The sequence below is a fragment of the Lactuca saligna genome, chromosome 4 (genome assembly GCF_052625555.1).
Source record: "Lactuca saligna cultivar CGN05327 chromosome 4, ASM5262555v1, whole genome shotgun sequence".
NCBI classification, from domain to species: domain Eukaryota; kingdom Viridiplantae; phylum Streptophyta; class Magnoliopsida; order Asterales; family Asteraceae; genus Lactuca; species Lactuca saligna.
In genome coordinates, this window is record NC_136420.1 from 292,633,557 (window position 1) to 292,651,317 (window position 17,761).

The window sequence follows — 17,761 nt, forward strand, 5'->3', positions numbered from 1 at the left end:
TGAACACGAGTAGTAAATATAATCCTTTTTCAGCTCAATTATACTTCCAAAGTTTTATTAAGAGTAAAAAGACAAGTTCTGTAAAAGACTATTATCTAAATCTAAGTAAAGTCCCTATTTATAAGAAACATGAAAGTATACAAAAAATACTAAGACATAGAAATTAAGCATCGAACATTAGACGTCTTAGTAAATACATTACAAAGTATACGAAGGGTACAGACTTCGACTCATTACAACTTAATTTCGACCCTTACAATCTCGCCATTTGTAATGAAGTCGACTTCTCTTAGGTTGTGAAAATCTGATGGTATACATCATCACCCTTCGAATTTTTGTGTACCAAGATATACTCTTCTTAAGCTCCTTCTTGTCCCCTTCATTATTTTTCTTGCAATTATTCATAAGAACAATGAAGTTCCTATATTGGGACCTCGTATATCTTTCGATCTCACAAGCTTGGAACAAAAATCTTTTGCATTTTCTAGCTTTATCTTTTCTAGCGAAGACCATTCCGAATGGTTTTAAATAGATTTCCCCATCTGTATATTTCTTCAACTCTTGTTGAGACTTGGTCGGTTCAATGGGGACTTTAACTTCTAACCCCTTCACTGTTACTAGTTCCACATCAGTAAGAGACAAACACTCATAATAATTCTCGAAGAACATCTTGACGTGTACAACTCCAAGTCGAAAAACTTCAGGATCACTTTCTCGAAGGTATGAAGAATTTTTGTCTTGCAAGAGTAATGCAACTTGTATAAGGTCATACAAGTTCATGAGTGGAAAATCAGCAACTGTAAAATCACAAATTTTGATCATTTTCCCTTGCAACGAAAAAGCTCATATTTTGCATCATATCTTCAAATAAAACATCCATTTTGATGTTAATCACTTTCTTGATTTTAATTAATGACCAAATTTCCTCTGGAGTTTTTGTAAGAACAACATGACAACGAATCCTTATGTAGTTGTAGTCATCTTCGCTCTTAAATTTATCATAAATTTTGAATTGAGGCATCAAGAACATCATTTCATTGATTGGAAAGTCAAGATAGCTCATATCTGCATTCGAAACCACATAAATCTGTTTTGGTTTCTTCTCAAACACATACATGTGGTTATACGCCACCTTCGCTTCTATGGCCTAATAATTGTAAAGTTTTTAAGGATCTCCTTTGTTTAATCCAGGAGGATCACTTGCTCTTTGCCTCATGATGCTTTGTACTACTCTTAACCTTTCAATCTCAGCTTCGGCCTCTGCTTTCTTCTCCTCCATTGATTTTTCAACAACAATTAGCTTTCCTTTGACTGTTGAAATTTCTGTAACATCTTTGGCTTTTGAAGCATCACCTTGACCAGTGGATGAACCAATTATAATCCCCTTCGAGATTGGATTTGTGATTGGCATTGATGTCACCACTGTTGAAGTAACTGGCCCAGCACTCGAAATTAAATGCTTAAATGATGGAAGTTTCGAAGGAAAATTTTTTCCAACAACTTTAACCTCTCCATGCAAAGCTTCACCTCCAACCTTCACATGAGAAGCTTCTCCAACTTTCTTCTCTCCCTCTTGCACCCCTGTACGAACAGGTGGGGCACCCGTTAGTAGAAGATTCGAAATTATAGTTAAAGGAGCCAACTACTTATGGAGAATTTCTTCGAACTGTTAGATTTTTTTTAGAGAGGAATTTTGGAGTAATAATTGAAGATGAAGCAAACTTGAGCACTGAATCTTTTAAATCTTTTAGCAATGAAAGAACTTCCCCAAGATGTTGAGTGTTACTTGTAGAAAGTTGAGTAATTTTTTGACTCATGCTTTCATACAACTTGACATATTTCGTTACAGGGTCACAAATAATGTCAAACTTTTTGTGTAGAGTTGCATAATCATGCTGAACAGTAGCAACCTCTTTAACCATATCATCATGAAGCTCCTGAAGCTTAAAGATGACATCTTCTCTAACCTTTTTCATATCCATAACGAACAATGTATTTCATTCTTTTTGAACATTTGTTAACTCCTTGACAGCCCCCACAAACTTTGAATTGAAAGAATTTACCCTTAAATCAGTGGTGCGATCAGTCTGATCAACCTTCTCTATTATTTTGACCTCTGTGTCTTTAATCATGCCCGAGACTTTGCTCACCATTCGGGCTTCAAATGCCTTCATCAGTCCATCAAGTTCAAAACTGGAAACTGAACTACCTCCCCCCATATCTGCTTGAGTCTGAATTATGGAATTCATCTTCTTATTCATAAATGTAAACTGCTTCATGGACATCATCATATGGTTAGGGAAATCTTCTTCTTCATCATCAAATTTCAAGTCTTCAAAAGTGCCTCCAAAACCACCTTCTTCATTTTCAGACTCATCCATTTTTTTTGGTGGATAAGTGGATTGGGATGAAAAATTTGATGTGAAAGGTTGATTTATTATGTTTTCAAAGGTGGGTGAATCAGTGGTGGAAGTGGTAGGGATGATATATGGACGTAAAGAGAGAAAAGTACTGGAAATAGGTTCGATATGAATAAAAACTAGAGTACCTTGTTGAGCTTGTGTAGTTTCTTTAGATAAATCTCCTTCACCCATGGTGACATTTACATCCGTATTAGATACATTTGTAGTGATATCTGAAGTTCGTACCTCCTCTTATAATGATTTGGCAGACGAAACTTTGGGTGGTATGACAGTTGTCTTGTCAGGAGATGAAGGTTCAATAATAGGAATAACTTCGGGTGTTTCAGGCACATCTTCGTCTTCGGAAGATTGCGTTGGAATAACAAGCTGCCTCTTCTTTGTCTTCTTCTTCTTCTTTGAAATCCTTTTTTCCATATCTTCAACTCTTCATTTCTTTTATAAAGGAGAAACAGGAGCTGGGACTTTGTAGATAAAAGTTACCTGATGCGTAAGATGAGGCTTTCGAACCACACTGGAAGTTGGAGAACCGCCATACTTCTTCTTCAGTCTTTGAAATACTCCAGTCTTTGAAGGAATGGTAACTGAAGTTGGTTCGAAAACAACAGGTTCAATGGGTTCAAAGGGCTTGACCAAAACAGTCGAACCTTGCTCATCTGGCTTCGTTGTTTTCTTGGGAGACTTCGTTTTCTTTTTTTCTTAAACTGTTGGCTCAGGAGTAATGATCACAGTCTTCTTTGATGACCTTGATTTCTTCGAAGGAACTACATATTCTTTCATCAATAACTTCCCGGTTTCAATTTTTGGATCAATAGTCGTCATATAATTGATAAGCATAGAATTTGTCGAATCAACGCGTTTCAACATTGCATCAGGAATGCATGCAACATGTGTGAAAATTACAGAATCATCAGAAATCTCCTTTGGAAAGTGATATTTCATGAACTCAACAGTTTCCTCTTCATCAATCACTTGAATCCCTTCTTTATCATATAAATACCTGAGAATAAGGCTCCAATATCGTGAACACGATATACCTTATACGACATTCGTGTTTTCGACACTTTTCTGAAACTCCTTCCATAACTGTGTTGAGTAGTTGACTAGAATATCATAATACACCCCTGCAACCATGGCGTACACTTCCATTCTCCCTTAATCAAGACCCACACAACGACTAGTTATGCAGCGTAAAAATATTCCAAACAGAAAGTTTCAGACCGTCCGAAGACCAGACTTCTTAAGGTCACTTATCTTGGTGAGTGGGGTTGATGACCCATCTCATTGAACATGTGATTGACTTGGCCAAAAGAAAGAGTATTGAATGGTGATGTGTTTGGAATTTCTAGAATCTGACAGAAAAACTTCGTCGTCAATCTAACCTTCTTGTCACTTACCATATTAAAGCTAATGACATCTAGGGCTTTGTTGTAGGTTGCAATTGATCCTTTTATCGAGAGCCAAGAGAGAGGAAAAGTAAAAGAGTTAAAAATTGTGGTGGAAAGAACATAACGCTTCAGAGAAACCACCAACATCTTCAAATCATCTGGATAAAGAGATACGTCTTCTTCGACTTGATAGTTTGTTCCTTGTATCTTCCTGATCGGTTTAGATGTAATGTCTTCTGTAGTTTGGGATGGTGCATCAACATTAGCCTGATTATCTATGAGTAGGGTTTTGGAATTTTCTGAAGAACAAATCGATTTTGTAGAGAGAATTTGGAGAATTTTTCTTTTGAAAGCGTAACCTAATCAAGAACCCTTGAATCCCATTTATATGTATCCCTGAGGTTTGAATTTGAAGCGGGATATGTATTTAATGAAATCCAACGTGGCACCTTCAAACTCGCACCACTATTCCGATAAAGTAGCCACGCGTGAAAAAGGAACTGTCACTTCTCCTTGAAAACTAGATATAATACAAGACATCACTTCTAACATCATGTTTATTTCTCCCAATTGGATTTGAACCGTCATCAACCTTCAGATGGAGGATAGGCTCTTTCACTTTTGGGATTTAAAGCAAAGTCATCTACCAGACATTCGAAATCATTATCCTGAGTTCATATTACTCAGAATCTCAAGGATTTCATAAGTGTCGTGTTCCAAAGAAAAAGATAAGAATCAAACAAAAATAAACTTTGGATTTGTGACGTGAAAATTATTTTGACACGAAAGAAGTTAAACCCCAGGAAAAAAGTTACTTCGTTTATTATCAAGAGAGATAATCAACTGCTTGTGTTTTGTCCCGTGAATTACAATCAAAAACTTATTGATAAGTTTCAAAGGGCTTCTTTTTCAAGGCTTCGTGGGTGGATACAAGATTTCGTTACTTGTCATCCAAAACATCAGGTGAGAAATTGTAACAGAGATCACTTGTTTGACCAGTGTAGTTTGTGACATGTATGCTTTATATTAATTTTGAAAGTGACTTAGAAATCAAATGAAACTCTCACGGAAATCATATTCATAAAAAAAAAATTATGCTGGATCCTGTTGGGTAACAAACATCGTGGCTTTCGATAGTTTGATCAAGATCACTCATACGAAATGAATATGATATGGAGTTTCGAATCTACGTACAAAAACAAAATTTTTGTTAAAAACTAGAACCAAGTTCCCCGTCAATTCCTTAAATATTTAGAGAATTGGGTTTCACTTTCATCACGGTCTCATGATGTTAGATCATAAACACAAATTTTTGATATATGTAAGTCTCGATGGGTTGATCAGAAACCTCTTAGACATATGTCTTTGTGTGCGATCATGTAAGAAACTTTAGATGAAAAAGATTGGTTTAAGAAATCATTTGTACCTCTGTTATTTCGGACAAAACAGTAAACTCTTAACTCCTGTGAGAAGAGTTAGGTAGCTCTGTGACAAATGTGAGTACACGCCTGACTTGGGAAGAAATTTTTGTATGAAATATTTCATTAAGGCTTTCGTTAAACAGACATAGAGTCATTCGAGGCTTTGGTCAACATGCTGCAACATGCTTGTAGGAACACCTTAACTAGTTCAAAAGTATCAAAATATTTACCTATCCATAGAACTGCAAGCATTAACCATTGAGATACATCTTTCTTATCTGAAACAAAACACTAAGACAAAAACATACACAACAAAATATTTTTGTAATTTTTTATTTTCGAAAATAAAAGAGAAAACAAATAAAAATCTTTTTGTTGTTTTTGTGTTTTTCGAAAAGAAATGACAAAACAAATGATAAATCTTTTTGTTGTTTTTGTGTTTTTCAAAAGGAAATCACAAAACAAATGAAAAACCTTTTGTTGTTTTTGTGTTTTTTGAAAATAAAATCAACTTTAAAAAATATTTAGAATGTACCAGACACATGAATTTTTTAGCTCCTATTTACGAAGACGAAGGGTATCGAAGCGTTGACTATGAACAGTAGCCTTTGACTCTGATATCTGTCATGTTTTCACTATTCTTTAGAAACAAAACCCCCTTCGACCATTCCATGTCCTCCTAAAATTCTCACAAATGATTGTTCATCTAACGATTTTGTGAAAATATCAGCCAATTGATCAGTTGTTTTCACGAAATGCACTTCAATATTAGCATCCTTTACACATGATCTTTTATGAAATGGTAACGAAGAGCAAGATGATTAGTCTTCGAATGTTGCACAGGATTATGACAAATACGAATTGCACTTTTAGAATTACAATAGAATGGAATTTTCTTCATGTTTATTGCATAATCATGTAATTGACTTTGAATCCAAATTATTTGTAATGTGCAAGCAGCAGCAACAACATATTCTGCTTCAACGGTCGAAATTGAAACACAGGTTTGCTTCTTTGACTGGAAGCTCACCAATTTCCCATCAAGTAATTAACATCCTCCACTCGTGCTTTTTTGATCAAGATTGCAACCTCCCAAATCAGCATCTGAGAAATATTGAATAAAGAAACCTGTTTTTGAAGGATACCATAATCCTAATGAAATCGAGTCTTTGAGATAATGAAAAATATTCTTGACTTCAGTGAGATGTGGTTCTCATGGATTTGACTGGTACCTAGCATAATTACAAACAGAAACATGATATCAAGTTTACTTGCTGTGAGATAAAGTAATGAACCTATCATGCTTCGATAGAGACTTAAATCAACTGCTAGTTTATCTATCGGAGGTGTTAAACTTGTTTCAGTTGCCATTGGTACTCATAACTTTGTGCTATTTGTAAATCCAAACTTTTCAAGCAGATCTTCATATATTTTTCTTGATTGATAAAAATTCCTTCTCTGCTTTGATGAATATTTAGACTAGGAAAATTAATAATTTTTCCCATCTTGCTCATTTCAAATTTGGTTTTCATCAGATTTTAAAATTCATTAGATAAAGTAGGGTCTGTAGAGCCAAAAATGATGTCATCAACATAAATTTTAACAAGCATAAGATGATTCCCAACTTTCTTTCGAAATAATGTGGGGTCAACTGATAGTTGTTTAAATTTCGATTCTTGTAAGAAACACGTAAGAGTTGCATACCAAGCTCTTGGTGCATGTTTTAACCCATATACAGCCTTATCTAATATATAACAATAATCAGGATTATCTTTATTAACAAAACCTGGGGGTTGTTCCGTATATACATTTTCTTTGAGTTCTCCATTCAAAAATGCACACTTCACGTCCATATGATATACATCAAAATCTTTGTGAGTTGCATACGCCAGAAATATAGGAATAGCCTCGAGTCTTGCGACAGGGGCAAAAGTTTCTTTATAATCTATTTCTTCTTGTTGTAAGTAACCTTTTACGACAAGCCTAGCTTTATTTCGAATAATGTTTTCATCTTTATCAATTTTATTTTTGAAAATCCACTTTAACCCGACAATCGAAATATTTTCTGGTGTAGGAATTAATTTCCAAACCTTATTTCATTCAAACTCAGCCAATTTAGATTGCATTGCAACAACACAATCAGAGTGTTCCATTGCATCCTTAACTGTTTTTGGTTCGATTTTAGAAATGAAAACATTGAACATGCGAAATTCTTGATGAGTATATAGTACCTCATTCTTTGAACGAAGTTGAGCTCTTGTTAAAACTCCATCTTGTGGATTCCCAATTACTTGTTCTTTCGGATTATCTTTTGTCCATTTTTCGAGTGGTGGATATGGTGGATCAAAATCCAAATGTGCCTCTTCGTATAAATCTTTATTTTCTGAACCTATAATAGAAATATTATCATTAATTTTTTGAAATTTGTCATTTAGATCAAGACTTATCGTATCACTATTATTTTGATTATGTTGCTCCCCCTCAACATCTTCATTTATTCTCCCATTCTCCCCCTAGAAAGAATGATCCCCCTCAATCTGAGTAGTCGAATCCAAGTGCTCCCCTTCCACTAGATTACTTAGCATACTTTCGCCAATTCCTGTAGAATTCGATGTCGAATTATTGTCATCAATAATTTGGGTAAGATCTGATCCATCAATGTGCTTCGAAGATTCAGATTGATGATTATCATTCACATGATCTTCAGCATTCACATCCCTATCAGGAACACCAAAATCTAAATCATAATCAAAATCAGATGAACTAACAATTTCAGATTCATCATTTGATTCATTAATAAGCGGCTTTTGTTCAAAGAGTTTGTCAACTTGTTTAACATAATAGTCATCAAAAGTAATATTGAATGTTTCTTCGAATTTTCGTGTTCGTTTATTAAACACTCTATATGAAACCGAATTGTGCAAATATCCCAAAAATACTCCTTTGTCAGCCTTAGCTTGAAACTTCGAAAGATTATGCTTGAGATTCATGATAAAGCACCTACAACCAAACACCTGAAAAAATTGAGCATTTGGTTGTCGATTATCGATTATTTCATATGGAGTGATATTGAAACGTCGATGAATAAAAGAATGATTCTGAGTAAAGCACGTTGTTGACACTACTTCGGCCCAAAAATATTGAGGAAGATTCGCATATGTCAACATTGTTCTGGCTGCTTGGCAACGTGACTTATTTCTTCATTCAACTACACCATTTTGTTTTGGTGTATATGGTGACGAAAAATTATGCAAATTTCCTTTTTCAGTTAAGCACGAATCAAGTATCTTGTTCTTAAACTCTGACCCATTATCACTCTTAATCTTTCGAACACTTTTCTTCAACAATAACCAAATTGTATTGTTTGAGCGACTTCAGATTTTAACCTGAGAAAATACACACATGTAAATATTGAAAAATCATCAACAATAACCAAAATGTACCATTTGAACTTTTGTGGTCATCGGAGACTTATCAACGGATTTGGATACGAAGAATTAACCTGTGATCTCTTCGTTAGAACCATCTTTGAACTTCGCATACATGGCACCATGCGTTGGATTACGCATTTCATCATCATCTGAGCCCAAAGATCAGATCTGATAAGTATCATCTTGTTCCTGTTCGCCTTTAGCCACCAAAGACATGTCTTTCACCTTCGCTCTCACTTCCTCCACGCTCTCTGTGTAGTATGCCTCATCCTTCACCTTCTTCTTCCTCTCATCTTTCTTACGAAGCATACAATAATTCACAAGATGATTTGCTTCGTTGCAGTAATGACAATCTACACCTGAATCTCCTTTCAACTTCTTCTTACTTTTCTCCTCAGCAACTTTCCCTTCTTTCTTTTCAATCTTCTTCTTCTCCTCTCCAACATCCTTGTTCACAAAATTTCATTTTCCTTCATTCTTCCTTATTTTTGGATTAAAAGGTTTCTTGAAGAACTTTTTGACCCTATTGTTCAAATTAAAAGCAATTGCTTCATCATCCAAATTCATTAAAAGCCCTTCTTCAACATCCGAATCACCATTTTCAACTGTTTCCTTTTCAGTTACTTTCGAGACAAGTGCCATCGGACAACCTTGATTGAGCTTTGACTCTTCTACCATCTCATTAACCTCACTTTCATGAGTTTTCAGTTAATTATACAAGTCATATAAAAAATATGTGTCGAAACTTTGCTGATTTTTCACCATCATGCTCACACACCTCCATTCTTTACGGAGTCCCATTACAAACCTGCCGGTAACAATGTTCTTCAGGCGTTGGAATGTTATGACGTTTGTCACCCCAGACCTGCCGGTCTAACTGTAGCTAACAGTATAGGTGCGGTATTGTCAATCCCATATAGATCTAAACACAAGTATCAGGTTCTCCCTACAAGAGATTATGGTATATAATACATGACTTTAACTGCATACTCGAAAGTACGTGAAGCGGAACGTCTCACAAAACTTAGTATCAAATAGATTTACATATGAAAAGTTCATTTGTTCTTGTATATGAAAGTATTTCCTTGATATAGTACTTATAGTATGTAAAATCACTTGAATATCTAGTAAACTATACCTATTATAATTTTGTTCCCAAATGTATGATTCGTTGTATGATAAACCCTAGTGCAGTATTAGCTTGGCATGTAAGTACAACATTTGTAATAACACTATTGAACTTCTATACACCAAAATATAAATAAAGTGTTTGATATTTGTATAACAACATGATTTACTCTTAAAGGACAAAATGTTATTGAATAGGTGTTGTATGCGAACGTTTTCATATGATAGTTTTGAATCACATATGATTTGTTATATAAAGATAAGTGTAGAAAAGCTTAATGTTTTCCACATGAGAGTAACCGTGTGTTTACTTGTATTCCCCCCTTGAAATTGTATAAAATCATATATAAAGTATTTGAAAACGTAGTTGTAGAGGTATGAACTCACTTGATAGATAGAAGAAGGTGAAATGAAAACTGAGCAAAACTTCGACTAGGGAAAGTTGAATTTCTCAGGATTCTTGGGAATCTCGGGAATCTCGGGAGTGAAAAACCTTCCTTCGGAACTTAGATGCGAAGTACGGGGCTTCGGGATGGCTTCAGGGGGTTTAAACGCAGATCTTCGGCACGAGAGAGAGAAGAAATGAGCAATGGAACCCAACACCTTCGACTACTATTTATAGCCCTATTGTGGGCGTCACGTTGTGGTACACCTCACCACGTCGTGGTGAGGGATTCTATCCTATTCCGTTGACGATGCGTTTGCTGATTGACCTGGCACCCATCAGTCACAATACCACGTCGTGGCTTCTTCACCACGTCGTGGGAGGCCTGACAGCCTCTTATTTTCTGCCGAAAACTTGTAAAATTCGTAATTTCCGCGTACGTGCTCCGTTTTTAACGTTCTTTATATCGACACATAGGTGAGATTATGCTCTACAACTCTCACTTAGACTCCGTCGGCAAATTTTGAGCTTATTTTTTATTTTTATTTATTTTTAATGGGCCGGGACACGAAAAGTCTGTTAAAAATCTATAACTTTTTCATGTAAGGTACGTTCTTGTCAGACTTTTATACCATTGTGCTACTATTGTTGAGATATTCGATTCTCATTTAGGTTGTATTAGCTAAAAATCTCTCGATCTCTATTTCAAGTATTTTAGTTGTCTGCTACTATATTCGAAACTTGGAAAAATCATAACTTTCTCATACGAAGTCAGATTTTGACGTTCTTTTATATATGCATATGGTCTAATGATATCGACAACTTTCACTTAGATACCTAAGGCTAAATAAAATTGTATTGAAACTTCGCGTTCTACGTTTATCAGTATTGCTGGTTTTTACTATGACTCTTAGATTGGTTATAACTTCTTCGTTATAACTCGGTTTTAGTGTTCTTTATATTTCTAAAACCCTTGATACGATGTTTATCATTTTATGTAACCCAATAGAGACTTTTGAACATTCAAAATTTTGATGCAAATTTCATTACATTAAAAGAGATTACAATTCTTGACTTTTTAGGTCATTACACTAGTACGAAAATATCGGGTTGTCACAACATAGGATATCAACACGATTGGGGCTCAACCAATCCATGCCGATAATGATGTCGAAGCTCTTTATAGTAATTGTAATAACGCGGATGGGAAATGAAAGGTCATTTATGGTAAGGGTACAGCTGAGGAATATGTCGTTAGTTCTTTCTTTCTTACTGTTAGCAATCTCAACGTTGAATGTTGTCTTTATGGGTTAGGGTTTATGTTTGACAAGATGCTTGAATGCATGACTAACAAAACTTCTCTCCACACAAGAATCGAAAAGAATGCATGCATAAGAGCTGTCAAGAACGAACATACCCATAACAACAATGGGATTCGCAACTGCCTCGTCCTGGCCCATTGCTAGCACTCTCCCTGTGTTGCCCGCTTTTGTTTCCTTGGGAGAATTTCTCTTGTAGTGCCCAACCTCTCCACAGCCATAACAGGCTTGACCAACGCTTTCTCTAGAAGGCTGATTAGTTGGTTGGGCTGGTGTCTTGCAACCTCGAGCTGTGTGCCCCTTCATGCCATAGCTTTTGTAGAGCATTTCATGGCATTGCCCGTGATGATGATAGTTGCACTTGTCACATCGAGGAAGTGTACCAGCATATCTACTAGTAGGTGCTTAAGTTGCAGGAATAACGGCAGGAGCAGTAGTAGCATATACTGCCACGTTTTTTGTTTCTTTAAGGGCTCCTGTGAAGACTGCCCTTTCGTTTGTTCCAAAAAAAAATTTCCCACAACTTTCCTTTGGTGGTTCAGAAGCGGTTTTTGCTGCATCAAGATCAACTCCGTGATCAATGGGAGTCTGCACCAGACACTTGGCGCTGTCAAAAGTGGTAGGCTTAGTAGCCAAGCCATTTCCTTGAGTTAGGGGCGTCAATCCCCAAATGTATCTTTCTATCTTCTTACCTTCTGGTGTGAACATTCCCGGACATAGAAGAGCCAGGTCGTAGAATCTAGTTATGGATGCAGCAATGTCAGAACCCTTCATCTTTTGCTTCCAGAGCTCATGCTCTAACTTCTGCATCTCGCCCCTCGGGCAGTATTTAGCAAGCATAATCTCCTTCAAGTTCTCCCAACCCATAGCATTTGCTACTGGTAGGGTTAGGGATTTGACTCACCCATTCCACCAGGTCAGTGCTCTTTCCGTGAAGGTGTAACCTGCGAACTTGTGACAACCCCAAATATATTGTCGTTACAAATCCCATCTTCACTAACGGAATGCGTCACCATATGTTATTCTTCTGTAATGTTTGGAGTCGTCAATAAACAAATATCTAGTTATTTATATGTCTTGGTATTATCATAAGTAATTATAACTTGTAAGTGTTAACCCCGTTTAACTAAATAGAGTTATATTACTTTTCAACCACTTCACCCGGGTAAAAAGTTTTGACCCCGTTAAACTTTATCATCGGGTAGCCGTGTACCGGGTGCAATACTCGAGACAAATATAAGCAAATGAACACCACTTATAAGCCTTTTACCACTCATCCACTCTCCCTCACTACTTTCTCTCTCTAGACCCGAACCTGACTCCAAAACCGTGAATTCCAGCTTCCAAACTTAAGAGTTTCTTCCCTATCTTGTTCTAATCATAGTCCATAACATTTAGAGGCCAAAAATCATAGGATTTAGGGGATTAAATGGAGTTTACGGCCTAGGAAGCCCCTTAGGCCGTAAACACCTAAAACCTTGCCAAAAGCCCCATTTTTCCTTCCTTTAAGCTTGTGTACTAATTAAGGGATTTACCTAGGTGAGTTTGAACATGAAAACATAAGATTTTGAAGCCTAAAAACGAGTTTACGGCCCAACCTTATGCTTAGGCCGTAAACACCCAAAAACCTTTGATAAAAGTCCCAAAAACTCATCTAGGGCATGTAATAAATTAGCTATGACCCTTGGAAATGTTTAAGGCCATTAAACAACACAATTTAGGGACAAAAAGAGGAGTTTACAGCCAAGACTAGTCTTGGGCTGTAAACACCCAAAACTTTTACCAAAAAGTCCCTAAAACCCCACCTAAGGCCTTCATAAATTTATCTAAGGTGTAGGAGAGTGTTTTGGACCATTTAACATGTCATTTTGAAGAACAAAATGGAGTTTACGGCCCAAGCACAAGCCTGGACTGTAAACTCCCCAAAATGCTCCAAAATGAGGGTTTAAACCCTCCAATTTAGTTCAAGACACTTGCTAGAAAATTTGAGAAGTGAAATAAGGCCTTAACTTGCAATTTTTGAGGACTACATGAGTTTACGGCCAAGCCTAGGGGGCTTACGGCCGTAAACTCCCAAGGAGTGGCCTTTGGGCCGTAAACTCCAAGGGAGTGAACTCATGGACTCCCCCGTAAACCTCTCTTGGCCTTGTACCACTCCCGGGAACCCCTTCTAGGCCCTAAAACCCCGAATTTATGCTAGAATGCCTAAATACTTAAACGGAAAGCATAAAATGATTAATTTCTTGTAAAATACATATTTCATATGACATTAGGGTCCTAAAAGGTGCACAAGTCATTATTTGGTACAAAACACTCAACCGACACTTTTACCCGATTCACCCGATTTACGCGATTTCAAGTGAGCTCATACCCCTTTAATGAACCTTTCAAATGTTTTATATGTTTTGGGGGGATACAAGTTGATTATACATGTTTATGGAAAGTTATACAAGACAATTATTCATGTTATGGAAATTAATCACATGTGATTTACCACCCGTAGTTCAAATTACATGTGATTTATCACTATGCCTTATAAATAGATTATTCGTTTTCAAAACTATTTTGGATAAACAAACAAGTTTTTAAATGTTTCTTTTGGACAATACTTTTATTAAACAAATCTTCTTATAAAATGTAACCACACTGACATATTTATATAAGTAAGACTTGAAGGACTTAGGACCGATAGCTTGCCTTATTTCCTGTTCTTGTTTGATTGTGGGCTTAGGGTAGTGGTTATCCGTCCGACTGTCGTTGATTTCTTAGTTATATATCTTGTGTATTAGTATGGATTACGAGTATTTCTTAATTCATTAGATGCCTAAATCACTAACCTGACAAGAACCATACACACTAAGTTAACTATAATAGGTATAGTTAAGGCCTCTATTACTCGCTTTAGCTACTAATCTACACACTATAATACTCTCTATTATGAAACTATACACTAGTAAGAGAATACAATACGAGTTATACAAAAGACTACTACACTATAATACAAGAGAAAGCACTAATCATGAGATAACACATTAACCCACTACGAGATACTCTATTCGCTATGCACTACGCCCAGAGTTTTCCGATAAGAAGACGATGCTATATGTATAGATCTATACGGGGCTGACGCTATTACATCCCGACTGTTAACTTCAGTCCGAGCCGCACAGGTCCAGGAATGCCACTACTTCACTACACTTTGCATGACCGGGAAGGTCAATGGGTCCGTTATTACTCACACTATTGGTAACATACAAGAAATACACTAACCGCACTAAAATACTAAACTAAAGGTAAAGTTAATATCCCGAAGTAAACGAGTATCTAATACTAAAGGAAGTTGCACCACTATTATTGACTTCAAGCATAACTTACCATATTGCATTACTTATTTATGAGTCACTATTATACTTTCACGATAAATGGTTTTCAAAGATGAAAATGACATGTTTCTTAAAGGTTTTCACTTATAACGTATTTCTGGAAAATACAGGATTTTCTAGGTTTTACTTCTACTTATGACTATAAATTTCAGCTTTTCATACTATCGGTTCTAATGCTTTTTATACAAAAGCTCACACTAAACTCTTATGAACTCACCAGCTTTATGCTGATACTCGTTTTTAAAATAACTTGTATCCTCAGGTCAAAGATAGACAGGTACAAATGCAGCATTTTTGGAGAAGATGGAGCATGCAAGACCCATCTCTTATTTTTGATTTACTTTTGGTGTTTGTTGAACAATACAAAACACGCTTGTAATTAAATTCACTATGTAAATGCAATGGTTGTATGTTTGTTGTTTACTATTATACAATTGTGATGATACTGTACATGACGTCCTCCACCCCGAAACGTATTCCGCCGTTATCGGTTTTGGGGTGTGACAGATTGGTATTAGAGCATTGTTTATAGTCAATCAAGTATATCAACCTATAAATGATATACGTACTATAAACACTTCGGGACTAAAACACTCTGACCAAGAATATATACTGTTAAGTATCTAAAGGATTTAACTAAGTATATATATATATATACACACATCACTATAAAACACAGAAGTCAGTATCACCCTAGAATAAAACAAAAGTATTAAGATTGTTGGATAACACAATTGGGCTTAGAGACATATAGTCACATTTAGGGGGATGTAGCCTGATCAACTACGTTTTCCTGGGAGTGACTAGCATGTGCCTAAGCTTGGTTGTGGTGTTACAACAAGTCTAAAACTTACAAACACTACCATAATAACGTTAGCATGAGAATACTGTAGGAGTATTCTGTACCTCTAAAACATACATGTGTGAGAACTAAAAAGGGTCGTTACTGATGGAGCAATAGTTGCTAAATGGATACTTTCCAGTTACATGTGACTAGGGCGTTATAGAGTTAGAATCTGTGATCTTTGCTTTACTTCCTATTACTTGTTTGGTTGTGGATTTAGAGTTAGGGTCACTTATTCGACGGACTATCCTGCCCCGGTCACATGTAATTAGTATGCATTATGCAAGTATTGGTCTAACTTGTGACGATCATCTTATAAGTAAGTTAGGATTAGTGTGCCTATTAATCTTCCTTTCCCCTTTTCTCGCATAGATATCATGGCTGGCTTCCACCTTCCACGCGACCCGTACTACCCAAACCAGGATAATGGAGGATGGCTCAGCGAAGAGTCGGACGACGATCACCCAATCCCTCTAGATGACCACCGAGCAGAAGGCTTTTCGGATAACTCTGACTCCGAGCCAGAAGTTAATAACCTACCTCCCGGAGCTCCGAACCCCAACCCCCGTCCGACATTTCGCGGTCCCACACCTATGTGGTCCATATCCTTGCACCGATGGAGCGAGGAGCAGGGCCAGCCCTTGCCTTACAATGGAGATCGAAGCTTCTACAACATAAACGAAGGAGGATCAGCGAACCGAGTTCTACCCATCATGGTCTGAAGGATCTCCAGGAATGTTGAGCAGGGTCAAGCAGCCATTGGTCGAGTTGTAGAAGTGAATGCCAACTCGAATCTCAACAATGCCCGCATCCGCCAACTCGAAGAAGCCGTGGACAGGATAAGGAGGACCAACGAGGCTCTGCAGCATCAGCTAGCTGCATCTCGAGCCGAAGTTAGAGAACTCCGAGCACGTCAAAGGATTCATGATCGACACCTTTAAGAAGTTATGAGTCAGCTAGCGGATCTGAGGGTTCGCCCAACAAGTAACCATCTCCAGTAGAAGACGTCTAGTACCCCACTCTTTTGTTTAAAGGACTAGCCTTTCCTCTCGATGTTCCATAAATCTCTTGTCTGTAAACATTCCAAGCTTAAAAGTACTCTACTTAGACCTCTAAACTGCTAACATTTTCCCTATGGTTTGATGTAAGACCTAATGTTAGGTCAATTTTTCATGAACTTGTGTTGCATCATTAATACCAGTATATTGGCAGTTAACTACTCTATTGCCATGACTCTCATTCTGATCTTGAATTATGTGATTCAATCCATGAGACACTTTATTCATATTCGCAATAGGCTCTTACTATTGCTATCATTTCTATAATCTTCCAGTGAAGGATGCCTCCACGAAAGCGTCCAAGCAGAGGAAGACCAGAAACTCAAACCCCTCCCCCACCACCTCCTCCCCCGCAGTTCGACTCGGTGTTGTTCCAAACAGCGGTGACCGCGTCTATGACAGCAGCCATGGCCCAAATGAACTCTGGGGACGCGAGCGGTGGTAACTCCAGGTTCGGTGAAGTCCATCAAAGGGTGCAGGGATGCACTTATAAGGATTTCATGAACTGTAAACCTGCATTCTTCGATGGTACCAAAGGAATTATGGCACTGTCCCAATGGTTCGAAAGGACCGAAGCTGTATTTGAAATGTTCTCTTGCCCCGAAGAGAGCAAAATCAAGTTCGCTACGGCTACCCTCACTAACAGGGCCTTGACATGGTGGAACGGCCATGTCAGTGCACTCTCCTTGGTCACAGCCAATGCCATGGGCTGGGACACTCTAAAAGATCTCATGAGAGGGGAGTACTGCCCTAGGGGCGAAATTCAGAAACTTGAGGAAGAACTCTGGAACCTCAAGATGAAAGGGACTGACATAAAAACTTATACGGCCAGGTTTTGCGACTTTCCGGCTATGTGTCCCAACATGATCCCCTCCAAAAGCAAGAAGATTGAATGATACATCTGGGGTTTAGTGCCCCCGTATCGAGGAAATGTTCTGGCCTCACGCCCTACCACTTTTGACAGCGCCAAGGAATTGGCCCAGA

General features: G+C 37.3%; 1 protein-coding gene across 1 annotated transcript; it reads right to left on the bottom strand.

Moving 5' to 3' along the window:
- Window positions 1-3,119: 3,119 nt before the first annotated feature.
- Window positions 3,120-8,219, bottom strand: LOC145040775 (uncharacterized). The gene is made up of 6 exons (XM_078988671.1): window positions 7,817-8,219; window positions 7,461-7,618; window positions 7,320-7,393; window positions 6,966-7,212; window positions 6,260-6,333; window positions 3,120-3,420 (listed from the first exon to the last, which is right to left on the bottom strand). The coding sequence occupies exons 1-6, from the start codon at window positions 8,217-8,219 to the stop codon at window positions 3,120-3,122; spliced, it is 1,257 nt and encodes a 418-aa protein (XP_078844797.1).
- Window positions 8,220-17,761: the final 9,542 nt, after the last annotated feature.